At 33.5% G+C, this 14131-nt stretch overlaps 1 protein-coding gene, 1 long non-coding RNA gene and 3 other non-coding genes across 5 annotated transcripts; 4 read left to right on the top strand and 1 right to left on the bottom strand.

The window, feature by feature from the left end:
- Positions 1-2472: 2472 nt before the first annotated feature.
- On the top strand, positions 2473-4982 carry LOC132166986 (uncharacterized). Its single transcript, XR_009438646.1, has 2 exons — positions 2473-3012; positions 4591-4982. It is a non-coding gene; the product is annotated as an uncharacterized LOC132166986 (long non-coding RNA).
- LOC132168327 (small nucleolar RNA Z107/R87) lies at positions 2658-2738 on the top strand. The gene has a single exon (XR_009438843.1). It is a non-coding gene; the product is annotated as a small nucleolar RNA Z107/R87 (small nucleolar RNA).
- On the top strand, positions 2913-3016 carry LOC132168281 (small nucleolar RNA R30/Z108). The gene has a single exon (XR_009438799.1). It is a non-coding gene; the product is annotated as a small nucleolar RNA R30/Z108 (small nucleolar RNA).
- Positions 3742-3830, top strand: LOC132168310 (small nucleolar RNA SNORD34). The gene has a single exon (XR_009438827.1). It is a non-coding gene; the product is annotated as a small nucleolar RNA SNORD34 (small nucleolar RNA).
- A 1499-nt stretch (positions 4983-6481) lies between the features above and the next one.
- LOC132167295 (glycine-rich cell wall structural protein 2-like) lies at positions 6482-7297 on the bottom strand. Its single transcript, XM_059578214.1, has one exon. It carries the CDS (start codon positions 7215-7217, stop codon positions 6741-6743), a length of 477 nt encoding a protein of 158 aa, XP_059434197.1. The 5' UTR covers positions 7218-7297; the 3' UTR covers positions 6482-6740.
- Between the last annotated feature and the right edge of the window lie 6834 nt (positions 7298-14131).

Genomic DNA, 14131 nt, shown 5'->3' with positions numbered 1-14131 from the left:
AATCCAACACAAAATCCAATCCATTCGCATGAACGTCTTTTTCTTTCTCTTTCTTTCTTTTTGGCCGTATTTTCTGAGTAATTCTACTTGTGGATAGTTAAAAGTATGTTCGGAATTGAGTTTAAGAAATAGAGATTTTAAGTTAAAAAAAAAAATTTAGCAAAAGTTTTATTTTTAAGTTTTTGTTAAAAGTACATTTTAACCATTTTAGACTTTTTAAACCTTTAAAAACGCTTTTAATTGTTTTTATCAAACGAATACTTTTTTTTTTCAAACGAACTTTTTGAATGTTAAAAGTACTTTTAGGTTCCTCAAGCGCAATCTCAAACAGGCCCTAAGAATGATGTGGCTATTAAACCTTTCGATTAAAATTCAATAATGATCAATCATAAGTCTAATAATGATTTTAATAATCACATCATTTTTAATATAACACAAGTAAGACACAAATATGCCACCTAGAATTACTTGTATTTTCTTGCAAGAAAGCTATTCTTTTTCAAGTCATTATAGAAAGTCTCAATCTTGACCCTAATTTTGTTTCAGTTGACTTTATCTGTTAATTGGTAGGTAAACAGTCACACCACATATTATAATGGATCTCAAATAGTTTAATTGCATTTTGTATCAAAATAAAATCAAACCTCAACATCCTCAAATTTTCTATTATATCAAGAAAGAGACTCAAGTTTTTTAGACTACAAAAGATTTGTAGAGAGACTAAAGAAGATAGATTTTATGTATTTAAAGTTGGTCTACAATGGACTATTTATAGTGTTAAACTAACCGTTTTAGTGTATGTTCACTAACATGCTTAACATGTAATTTCACAATTAACATTAATTAACTACCATTTTAGCAGTCATCAAAATCTGATCATTAAATATTAACAGACACGTCATTTTGATTGTTGTATTGAATTATTATTAACAGTTATTTAATTATTATTGTTATATCGTAATTGTTAGTAACGATCATCTAATCTCAACCATTAGATCAAACATAATTTTATCTTACAGTTAGACTCTACTGATGGTCTAGTAAATCCAACCATTAGATCTACTTGCGGTTGTGCGAAACTAAAGCATACACTTAATCATTGCTTGCTTTTAAAACAATAGTTTTGTGTGTGTTGGACCTTTAACTCTTTTATTCCAATGCTACCTTCAATTTAAAACAATCTCATACCACAAATTAGATATATAATCTCATGCTAATATATTGATTTTGAAAAATCTTTTACAATCCTCTGTCATTTTCAAAATCAAAACACAATTTAACTATAATAGAAAAACTCATACATAAATGAAGGTGCCTTGAGGACTGAACATTCATATAGTAATAATAAGTTAAAGCTAATGAAGATATCATGGTGGACAATCTTTGAACTAGCTATCGTATTTGACAAGTCAGACATATCTCACACGTGTTTTCTTCTATTTGAGTAGTTCTTTTAAGTCAACACATGGATTAGTCTTGTGTCTATATCCTAGAGTCATGAGTGCAACAAAGAGAAAATCTTAGTCTCACAAAGGGGCAGAACTATAACTTTTAGTTTGAAAAGACAATTTTTTAAAAAAAAATTATTAGGAGTGCAAAAATTAATTTTAAAGATCTATTTTTTAAAAATATATATTTTCTTGGGAACCACCATATGGCTTGGAGGGACCGGACACCCCAAGCCAAAGGGTGCTTCCGCCCTTGGTCTAAGAAGGTGGCACCACATTTGACACTTAAATATATAGGCTTATCAAAAGTGCTATGTAACTAATTCAATTCAACATAAGTATGTTATAAGCTTATTAAGTACAAAATAGACAGCCTCAATTGTAACATTCCAAGCTCTGAGTAACCTAACTTTGGGATATCAAATTAGTTTAAAAACTAAAATTTATAGTGCTTGCAATCACAACATATAATGTACTTTAGCTCATTGAACTCAAGATCTTAGTATTTGAAGTGTTGAGTTGAGTTTTCACTAATGGTGATCATTCTCTAATGGCTTTAATCCCATCTCATCTCTTTTGATATTTTTCACACCAAATCCCTTGCAAGTTATTTAGTCAATAGACACGCCAAATTTTAAACAAATCTCACAAAATCATTGTAATTACTTAATAGTAATTGCCTTATTTTTATTTTTTCTAATTAAAAAGGAGAGAAAGGGACTACAAGGAAAAGTCATTCTTACTCTTGATCCGGATGAAAGAGAGAATAGAGAAACTTTCAATTTTAAAAGATTTTCAAGACACAAAATAATATTTAATAACTATTAATTTTGAAAATAATTTTACAATTTTGTCCCGCATGATAAATGGGTATAAAAAGCAACACTACTTTTAACAATATTTTTTACTAACCTTACAAATTTTTAAATTGCAAAATCTCATATACTTCTGAAAATTGAAGAAGTTTCCTAAATTTTACAAATCAGACGCCCCATTGCAAATATTTCAAAGATGGAGCCGAGATTTCAGCAAACAAAACACGTGCATATCCTATCTTTCCAAAGCCCCGATAAAACCCTAGCGGTCATCCCTATAAATTCACCACCTTTGGTGCTTTTCCATCTCAACTGGGCAACCCCTCAGGTTCAGCCTCTCTCTCTCTCTCTCTCTCCACGCATATGTTTGAGGTTTAATCGTGATGAAAGAGAAGATCGCAGCGATGACTTGGTGAAATCCAAGCTCAACAGACCGGAATGCAGGATTTTCTCTTGCGAGAAAATTTTGCGGGTCTCACTCTTTCCTTTTCTTTCTCTGTTTTTACATTTCCAAATCATTTTTCACTGCAAGAAATTCATAGGCAACAAAATTCTCGAATCGTTAGCTGTTCTTAAAATTATTATTATTATGGGTTAAATTTTGGGCTTTTGAGTTTATATTTGATTTGAAATAGTTATTGGGGGAAATAGAGATTGCAATGAGGATGACAAAGCTCCCTCTTCTGAGATTTTAAGTTGAGGAAGTACGCTGGCAGAATCGAACCTAAAACTCTTGAAGCCACTACTGAGTAATCTCTTTCCCCATTGTCCCTCTCTCATGTTTGTGTGTATAGGAAATTAAGAAATATTGAATTTCCCTATTTCTTTAGCTTGTTTTTGTGTGGTGTAGAGATGGGTTATGACAGTTAAATTGAATAAGTTTTTGTGCCTGTTTGTTAATCTGTGCTTTATTTTTTGAATTTTCCTAATTCTCATTTATTTAACGAAAGATTTGAGCATGAAATTGGAATCAAATTACATAAAAATAGTTGCACAAAAAATTATCTGCAATGTCAAGGTAAGTGATTATAGCAGAGGTTGTAACACTGTTTGAATGGATTTGGTACTAAAGAAGCTCATTGAACGTTGATTTTTTTCTAGGTTCTATCCCAAAAATTGTAATTTTGAAATTATTGTTGATAAGTGAAGTTGCAAATTGTTTTATATTTAATATTATCTTTTTGCTTTGTTGGTGAATATTGGTTGAATTGATGTTGAAGTGTCGGGTGGTATTGCAGATTTTAAGAATGTGAGAATATCCCAGAATTAGTGGTTCTGTTCTTAAATTGTTCTGGCAGATCTCTTGAAGCCCAATGAACAGTTATATATAATGCTCTGGGTGTTAGAACTTTTTCTACAATTCCCTTACAAACTTGATATGATAGTCCATAATTGGTGAAATGATTAAAGCTTTTATACTGTGTGAAGAGTGAAAATTCTTAGGGGCTTTTATATATTTGTTTTCTCCTTTATTTATTTGAGGCCGGTGATGATTTTGAAATATTTTGCCTACATTGCATGATTATCTTTCTAAGATAATGATTTATCTCACATATCTGAGGCCTTTCCATGAAGAAAATATAGTTTCTTTGAGTCGATGGAAGTCAGCTTGGTAACTATGCTGTTTTTAGTTTGCATTATAGTGTCCATGTTTGTAGTTTGGTAGATGTCATTTTTCAGTTTTCTATGTGTTTATTTCTTTTGATTAAATGTTGGGGTAATTACTTTTTGCCCCCATGAACTACAGCGCCGTGTCACTTTTTCCCAACTATGACACTTGACCCCATCAAACTACTATTTTATGACAAAAAACTCCATTCCGTTAGTCAAAGGGGTTAAAATTGACCGTTGGTCAATGGTCATATACAAGTCATGTGCCATTTAAATTTTTTTTTTTTTTTCACTTTTGCCCTCACTTCAGACTGAGAAAATGACGCTTATACCTTCCTAAACCCTAATCCAACACATGAAAATAACTTAAAATGAGGGCAAAAGTAGAAGAAAAATTAAAAATGGCACATGCCTTGCACATGATCATTGACCGTCAATTTTAACCTCTTTGACTAATGGGGTCCGGTGTCATAGTTGGTAGTTCATGGGGGGAAAGTGTAGAGGCGCTATAGTTCATGGGAGCAAAATGTAAATTACCCCTTAAATAACTATTTCATGGTTTGCTCAACCTGCCATCAAAGTTAGTAGTAATCTTTGTATTTGTAATCTTCTTCATACTGTGCTTATATTATATTTTCAAGAGGTAATTTTGGTCACTTGCCAAAAAGAAAGAGAGAATTTTGGTTGTTTGACAATTCTTCTCCCTTCATTTATAGATCATGTATATAGCAAGGAAGATATATTCAATTTTCATCTCTTTGGATGAAGCAGCCAAATTGATGGTTTTGCGTTCTCCGCTGGAAATATATTCCTCTATCCAAAACGTTTTAGTGATCAGTGGGGGTTGCTGTGTCACTTTGTGGACGTGGTATTGAGAGGAAGTCATCGAGAACGTGCATGGCAGGGCAGATAAAGAGACCCTCAAATTTTCTCTAGATTATTTTTGTTTGATTGTAAAAACGAAAATGTGGAGAGAGCGTGGTCCACAGCCCAATGAGCTGTGTAATTTATTGGTGGACGTGCTTGAATCCTTAATGAGTAATTTATTCTTGTATCACGTCAAAGATGGTAAATATATGGAATTGCAATTTTCCAAGTTTTGGACTTATGATACTTTATTTTTTTTATTTTTTGATATGTCCACACAAGGGAAGAAAAAAGAGGATTCGAATTAGTGACCTTCGCTTAATGTGGTGTGATGGTATGAGTTTTATTAGTATTTTATGGATCTAGTGACCATGAAACGGGAATTTATAAATTTTGATTATTGTTTTAAAAAAATTTCATTGCAAGTGACATTGTCTTTACCGTTAAAATCCAACCTTACATGTTGTAGTGCCTGATGCTGACTCTTAGTCCTCATGATTTAGCCCCCATCTTGATGCGAGAAAAAGCAAAGAGTACTTTTTGAGAGTAAAATAATGATGTTTTAAACAACTATCATGAAGCAAACAAAAGGAAAGGGGGGTGTTGTTTATATGGATGTGGAAAGCCAAAAAATACCCTTAAATCCCACATTTCACATTTGGTTATGGATCTTATATGGTGAGGTTGTAAGAGTAATGCTAAGTACCATCTTTTTATCCTCCTAAAATTTTCCTAAAGCTGATGTGACTTTCAAAATTACCATTGGATCAAAATTCAAGTATGATTCATCTAAAATTTAATGGTGATTTTGAAAGCAACATCAGTTTTAGGAGGATTTTAAGAGAATTTTAGGAGAATAGAAAGATGGTACCTAAAATTTGCTTGACAAGTGATGGGAAAATTCATGAGAAAATCAAATTGGCGATTAAGGGGGAAGGGTACAATTACAAAGCAATAAGCTAGCATTAGAACAGTCAAAAGTAGTGATCAAAACATGCTCATATCTTCCCCAACGCTCTTTCGGCTTACGATTAAGTAATGTTATATATTATTTTTTATCTTTATAAAATTGATGTAATTTTTAAAATCATTATTGAATTAAAATTTAATAGTGATCTATCACAAATTCAATGATAATTTTATAAGTTACATTAACTTTTGAAAAATAAAATGAGAATAAAAGAATGGTATATAGCGGCTAGTGAAATTACTCCTCTGCAGTCAGAAGTCCATATTAGGTGAATTTAGATGCTACTGAAATTATTAGAGTATGGGTCCAAGAACAAATAAATTTATATTTTTTTATCTTAAAAAAAAAAGAAGGAAAGAAAAAGAAAAGAAAAAACTTGCTACGGGCTATACTAAGCTTCGAGCAGGGCTTAAGTTCCAATCATTTTGTTTGTGCAGGTTTTCATATTCATGAGCCTAACTAATACAATCTATATATCTCCCAAGCTTTGGAGAGAGATACAGTTCATGGCTCTTATCAAAATATTATATTTATATGAAGTCGATATGATCGGATGATCCCCAATATTATAATTTTTTTCTTTCGCAAGCTTTGGTCGTTTAATCAATCCTCTCGGAGTTTTCTTCTTATTTCCATTAACCTTTTTTTTTTTTATTGTCAGCTCCTAAGCTAGCTGTTAGAAATCTTGGACAGTAAATGAATAATTATATCCCAGCAAAGAAATTCAAATTTTGACCACCCAAAACTATTATGTACCACTGAAAATTAGCTAAGGAGGTAAATGTTGTTCATAAATTTGCATAAACTTTTGAGCTTTAATCCCTAGAACAATATCCCTCAAGTTAATTAAGAGTACTTAATTCCCTAGCATGGAAACTATATTCAAGAGAGAGAGGGGAGCTTAATTGCAATTGAAACTACATAATATGTCATACCACTATGGCTTATAAAGCAAAACTCATATATATATATATATATAGCTTACACACCATGTAAAATCATCATATATCTAAAAGCCATGCAACACATTCAACCATGGTTCCTCTTGTCCTTAGACTCCGGTGGCGAGTGATTCCCGTCGCCACCATTTCCTCCACCAGAACCGCCATTTCCCGAGCTTCCATAACCAGTTCCAAAACCATGCCCACCATCTTGAGCACCACCACCTCCAGAACCCGAGCCTGAGCCTGAGTCAGAACCAGAACCAGAACCAAAGCCAAAGCCGCCTCCAAATCCGTTGGGAGACCGGGCATACCCTGAACCATAACCCCATCCGCTTCCAGGACCCGATCCCCACCCCCATCGGTAGTCCCAATTGGGGCCATGGCCGGAGCCAGTGGCACCAGTCGGGGTCCCCGTCCCACCGTTGGGCATAGAAGACATTTCCGGAGATTGAACCTTTCTTCCACCACCACCACCACCAGTGTTGTATGCTATGGAAGTTGAAGTAGTGATCAAGAAGAGAAGGAAGAGAGTGAAATGGGAAATCTTGGGCTGCATTTTCATCCTTCTTTTGTGCTTGTGAGTTTTGCAGGGAAAGTTGGGTTGTGACTTTTGGTGAGGTGTGTGTTGCACTAGCGGGAAAGTGGTATTTATAATGGGTTTTTTTGACTTTTAGTTTTTGTATGGAGATATGGGCACCCGTGAGAGAGTGATCACTTTATTGTATGGTGTACATGTCGGCTTGCTAGATTTTACCCACAAGAAATACTACACGCCATACCCGCACCACCGCCTCTCAACTAAATATAACATCAATTACTCCCTTCAAAACCCATAATATAATAAATAATTCATGCATCTTTATTTATTTGTTTTAAAGAAAAATATTTCATATTCATTCATTGATAAAAAGTTACGAGCGAAAAGCTATTACAAACAGAATAAAAACTCTAAAACAAATCATAGCCGAAGCTACATACACTCTTTATTTAGTTTCTTATCTTTTTGACCCATATTACAAATCCTCATCCATATGTAAAATTAAACTCAATGAAAATTGATTACTTGATTTACACTGTCTTTAAAAAAAAGAAGGCAAATAGCTAGGTTATATACTATTTGTTTCATTCAATAAGATATTTGACCATGAATCCATGATAGGTGATCATAATGACGAAATCTGCACGTCATTTTTACGTTAGGTCGACTTGGCCTAGACTGCTCATTACCTACAATGAGCTGTATGGCCTAAGTTCAAAGTGGTAAAATCCAGGTGAATTGAGAGGCTTTATCAGGAACAAGCGATATTGGATCAATTCGCTCAATAAGTCATGATGTCATTCAGTAGACTCTTATAACTGTTATATAATTATGATAATGTGGCAGTAATAATTAACCTTTGAATCAACAAGAATTTGTAAAAAAAAAAAGTTAGTGACTGATATTCACTGTCACATCATCATAGTTGTAACCATATTTCTCTTCATTCAATACATGCATATTGTAACCATCAAGGGTGGTGGTTCAATGGCCTAAGGAAATTCTCAAGTGGTTAGGTAAGTCCTAAGATGTGTGTTCGAATCTCCGCAATAAAAAATTCTCATGTCTGATTGGTATAAACAAACCACCTTGGTTTCATTGATGCCCTGGTAGGGCAGACGATTAAATTATGGTTCGACTGGTCTTGAGGGTGTGCCTGCGATTTTCATCGTCTAGGTCTCTCCTGAGCAATCCCCTGCGGATTGGTACTATTATAATCACGCTCAGATAGAATAACTACAATTGGTCCTCCCCTCCAATCGTTTTTGATTAAAAAAAATAATAATAATACATGCATATTGTAAAAGTTTAATATGCATTAAATTACCGGTTATCCTAAAAGTTTAAGCTCCCTTTTAATAAGTGAGACCCAACACATAGAATATTTAATTTAAATGGGAGGTGAATTGACAGAGTCAATGTTTGATCTTAAGACCTTTGGCTCTGATACCATGTTAAATCACCAGTTATCCTAAAAACTTAAGTTGATAAAAAGAAGTAAATTTAATTATTAATTTAACAATAAAATGAAATATTTTGAATAGGCTATTTGATGCCAGACGGAAAATAAATAAATAATTTTTAGTTTTATTTAGATTATTAGTTTTAATTGTAATTCAATAATGGATTTGGTCCAAACTCAATCACATCAAGGTTTTGTCAGTCTATTTAAGTGTGCTTTTGTACTTTTATGGGGACAGATTATATTTGATGAAAAACATATGTCTTCTTGGGGGGCAATTCCTCTCTTCTTTTTTTTTTTTTTTTTTTTGGGGTGGTGAGACTCTACCAAAAGACCAATGAGACTTTGGTTTAACCTATCCTTTTCATTATTTCCAATAACACGAGATTTATCTTTATTTTTTGTTGTTCTTGTTCTTTATCTATTTTGTGAAAAATCCATTCCCGTGCTGTGTCAGTACTTCGACTTGGTAAAATTAAGCTAATCTAAATCCGCTTCGTTTGTTCAACATGTCGGATTTAGATATAACATGTATTCTTTTGAACCAATCATTTATTAATTCCCTCTTGGCCAAAAGTAAACTCGACGATAATATGGATCATAAGTTGTTTTATTTTGTTGAAAAACGCAGAGGACACCACCTACCAAGAGTATTTTGGTTCATTTAAAAAACAAGAAAATTCTTTTCGCTTGGTTCATTGAAAAACAAAAATCAAAGAAACAAGGAAACAAACGCACAATATATCAGTTTTGAGTGTATTAAACTTTTTACTAAACAAATGTTTATTAAATTGATGTGTAGCCTATTTATTAAAAAATAAAATAATTAATAAAGATAAATATAAGGGTTAATAACTTTTTTGGTACCTGAGTTTTGAGGTTTTTTAATTTTTCTCCTAAGTTTTAAAACACGACAAAACTAGTACCTCAAATTTTGGAAAAAACCGAATCACCACCTCCAGTTTAAAAAATTCCTGAGAATGGTTCGGCCACCCCCAATTTGACTCTCAAGGCCAATCTGAGGGTGGCCGAGTCACCCCCATGGCGGCCATCCCCAAGGGCCATAGGGATGGTTTGGCCACTCTCTTTTTGGCCCTTGGGGTGGCCAAGGGCCGGTTGGCCACCCATAGAATTTTTCAAACTGGAAGTGGTGATTTGGTATTTTTTAAAATTTGAGGTACTAATTTTGTCATATTTTAAAACCTTGAGAGAAAATTAAAAAACTTAAAAAATCCGATACCAAAAAAATTATTAATCCTAAATATAATGATAACTAATAAATAAGTTACACGTAAATTTAAAAAAATCCTACTAATAAAAAATTTAATACCTTAACATTTCTCAGTATAGAATCGTAGTGGATGATGATGAGATGCATTATTATTAGTAGGAAGTTGGATCCAAACTTTTTAGTGGTGTACTGGCTTTCACCGGCCGTGCCATGCCACCTAGGACACGTGGCAACGTAAGCACCCAAACTAAATAGGATGATGACCTCTCTTTCTGAAAAATTGCTTTCCGTTGTTTGTTTGTTTTGTCGGCTGGTAATGGTATGATATATCCCGAGGGCTTTTAGTTGGAAGTTGTGCTGTGCTGTGCTGTTGTGGCGCTGGAGAATTACTTCGATTCCCACATGCTTAGGTCAGATGGGCCCGGGCCCGGGCCCTGACACGTTTTTTTTTTTTTTTTTTCCTCTCTCTTTCTTTCTAATCATAAAAAAAATTAAAAAAAAAAAATTTATATTAGAAGAGAACAAAATCATGAAAAATGGGTAGGTTTCCCACAACAATTCAATACGAAAATAACAGAGCAAGTAAGAGCATATATGCGGGCATATGTTAATCGCCTATATCCACTATCAGTGACTATCTATTATTCACATAATGGATATCTATTATTATTCGCATATGCGAATGCGGTTAAAAAAAGCCGCAATTCATATATGCGGATTCATATTCGCATACTTTTTATATAAAATATATTTAATAAATTCACTAAAACAATGTCGTTTTGGATTAGATATATGTTATATTTATCTTGTTTAAGGTTTTTTTTTTTTTTTTCCTCACATTTCACTCATTCACTTTTGCAAAAAGGCCAAAGTAATGTGAGATCAAATATATTTTGAAAACATTAGGGCATTAAAAAAAAAAAAAAGTTCAAAACACTAAAAACTAGCCTAAATTATTTAAAATATAATATAGACTCAAAGAAGGCCCAATAGACTAAAATATGTTTATTACCTAAAATGCCGATAATAGATAATAAATGCATTCAATAACCACAATAACCACACAAATGCGGATAATAAAAACATGATGCAGATACAGATATCTAAAAGTGATATCTGTATTTTATGAGTAATGCTATAAGTCTTCATAGAGTTTTCTTAGAGTCATTCTAAATATGATGTGACTTTTAAAATCACAAATAAATTAAAGTTCAATACATCACATCTCGAATTCAACGGTAATTTTAAAAGTCACATCACATTTGGGAGAACCCTAAGATAACTCTAGGAGAACTTATAACATTACTCGTATTTTATAGATACATTTATAAATATTACAAATAACGGCATCGGCATTTATATCCCTAAAAACAAAAAATACAATCAAAAAAGAAAAGAAATAAGACATAAATAACCCTATCCTCTCGAAGAACCACACATCATATATCCCGCATGGGCACAATGCATTTTCTATGAGAAGTGTTAGGGAGCCAAACAAATAAACCCAGAAAAATTTTCAAACTGACACCGCGAAAGGTAGACAAGAGAGAGATAATTGCATTTTTTTTAATTTAAAAATTCTTGCCACATCAGTTTAAAATTTTTTCTGAATTCATTTGTTTGACTCCTTAACACTTCTCATTTCTATAAGAAAACTAAGAAATTTGGGTTGAAAAACCCTTCTCGAACACGCATTAATTAGCAAGCAACGGATGCGACCATCCAAACGGATGTCGGCAAAATAAAAGCACGGTAGATATTCGAGCTGAACCGGTAGAAGAGGTGGCTGGTCCTCACACGTTGTGCAGCCTTTCGTGATCTTATTTACTAGTGGGAAATTCAGTGTGCTTGCTAGTAGAGATCAGTTTGTGCATATGGACAATGGATGTGTTTGCACTCACAAAAATATCCAACATTTTCTTGCATGCCATACTTAATGGACCACAGATCCATTACTTTTTCTTTTCTTTTTTTTTCTTTCTTTCTTTCTATTCAAATAAGGTAATAAAAGTAAAGAGAATTACAAAGGAGGTGGTCGCCACTCTTAAAAAGAAGAACAAGTGGAAATGCTTTTATATACATAATGAGAAGCGACCCATTTAACTACTTGATGTGAACCAAAGTTTGCATATTCATAAATTTTCAAAGTTTTTTATTCTGGAAGCAACTGATGTTGGATATCATCAATAATTAGTTCAATGTTCCAATCAAAAAAAAAAAAAAGGATAATGATCGTTGATGGCTATGATCATAACCAAGGAGTCACCTTCAACTATCAACGGAGAGCATCCAGCCGACGCAGCCAGCCTAAACGCCAAAACAGCTGCATGAGCTTCACCGAGATCAACATCCATGGAAGGGAGCTTGAGGGAATTAACAAGAAGAAAAGTCACCTTTGTGGTCTCTAAGAGTGTCAGCCGCCACAGCAAAGGAATGTCTGATTATAACATCAAAGTTGACTTCTAAGGACCCAAGAGGGGCAGGGCACCCATTCGGACCACAAATCCAATACTTGTTTGTTGTATGCGACATCGTTGTTTCACCGTTTTCATTATTGGGTAAATAAAATCCATTCATAAGAGTTTCCTAAAACTCAATTCAATTAGGTCATCTCAATATGCCTTAATCACAACTAATTATACGGTAGATTATCTGGATGATCAGTCTATTAGATGGATCATTTTATGTCACTTAATTAGCTTTTATTTAGGACCATGATTTTATTTACCTTTCTAGAAAACATTTTTTTACTCACTATTGTCTTTCACTTGTTTCTGTGGTTCACTTCACATTAATAAAATTAGTGTTCGTTTGGTAAAACTTTTTAATTAGAGGGTATGTTTTACTTTTTGGTTGTGATATAAAATAAAAGTAAAAATAGTTTGTGACGTTTTGTGTTTTGAGTTGTTTTTAATGTTCTTATTTTTCACTAAAATTTGCATTCCAATTACTCGATCAGCCTTTAATCTTGTCAACCCACAAAATATGTACCTTCATAAATACCTTGGGAGGGAGGGGGAGGGGGGGAATTAAAACTTACTTAATGAAGAGATTGACATGGATTAAAGGGATGAGAGATAGTCCTCTCATGTCTATAAGGACCTATGGAGGGATTTTTTTTTTTTTTTACATGTTTGCACAAGGCAGGAAAATGGGGAGAGAATTTGAATTAGTAACTTCCGCTTCATGATGCGTGAATTCTAGCCGATTAAACTAACCCTTAAAGACATAAAAAATTATTGAATTATTCTTTTAATTATTGCAATATAAGCTCTATAAACACACGTGCGCGTGCGCGCGCGCACACACACACATATATATATTATAATTTCACCTCGCCAGCAGTATACAAAGAATGGCTTATGGCCCTCCAGCAGCTTTCTTTAGTTCAAAATTGGAAAATTGTGACATTATCTCGGATACCATCTCTATTCCTCTCTAAACTTCTACACCCATAATGTGGTTTATTGGACCACATCTTGAGCTCATTTTAGCTGCATTTTTTTTTTCTTTCCCTGTTGTTCATGTTGCTGATTTTCAATACCCAAAAAAAAAAAAAAACACCCGCTTTTCTCCGGTTCAACTAGCTAGTTAGGGAAAAATTAGATGAGTCTGTTTAGGATTGTGATTTCAAAAAGTGTGATTTAAAAATAACAATCTTAAAACGCGTGATTTGAAAAAACGATTTTTAAAAACGTCGTCGAGCATTTGGTAAAATTGTAGTGCGTCGTTTAAAAACCTACTCCATTTGCCTGTGATTTGAAAACACAAATTCTTCTACCTTTTAAAATTATAATTTTTTAAAAACGCACTCCCAATCAGTACATTTCATTCAATTTAATTAAAAATTGCACCGTTAATCTGCACAACGCAATCGAAAGGATAAGGGCGTAGCCCTTCACGTTGGAGGTGTATGGAATCAAGGACACAATGTGTAGGCGAAGCCTGGGCATGTTGGGCCCAGCTCCACATGGTGGGAATGGGCAAATCCGCGTTTCATCCATTTTCAGACCTCATGTGCACATAATATATATATAATATAAATATAGTCCAAGCCACTTTGGGCCCGCTTCAATTGGATCCCAATCCCATCACATATCTGGCCTAACCCACGTGCACTAATATCAATTACTTTTGCTTTTGGTATTGAATATCTCAAACTTCTGCTCTTCCAGTCAGACTGATTGGACCCAATTGATGAATAATGCAGGCTTAAACAGTAGATGCATTTATATAAAAGAATAA

The sequence above is a fragment of the Corylus avellana genome, chromosome ca1, assembly GCF_901000735.1.
Source record: "Corylus avellana chromosome ca1, CavTom2PMs-1.0".
Classification (NCBI taxonomy): domain Eukaryota; kingdom Viridiplantae; phylum Streptophyta; class Magnoliopsida; order Fagales; family Betulaceae; genus Corylus; species Corylus avellana.
This window is presented reverse-complemented; position numbering and strand designations above follow the sequence as displayed.

Bases quoted from the DNA above. Each gene is read 5' to 3' on its own strand.
- LOC132167295 (XM_059578214.1), bottom strand. From the start codon at position 7,217: ATGAAAATGCAGCCCAAGATTTCCCATTTCACTCTCTTCCTTCTCTTC.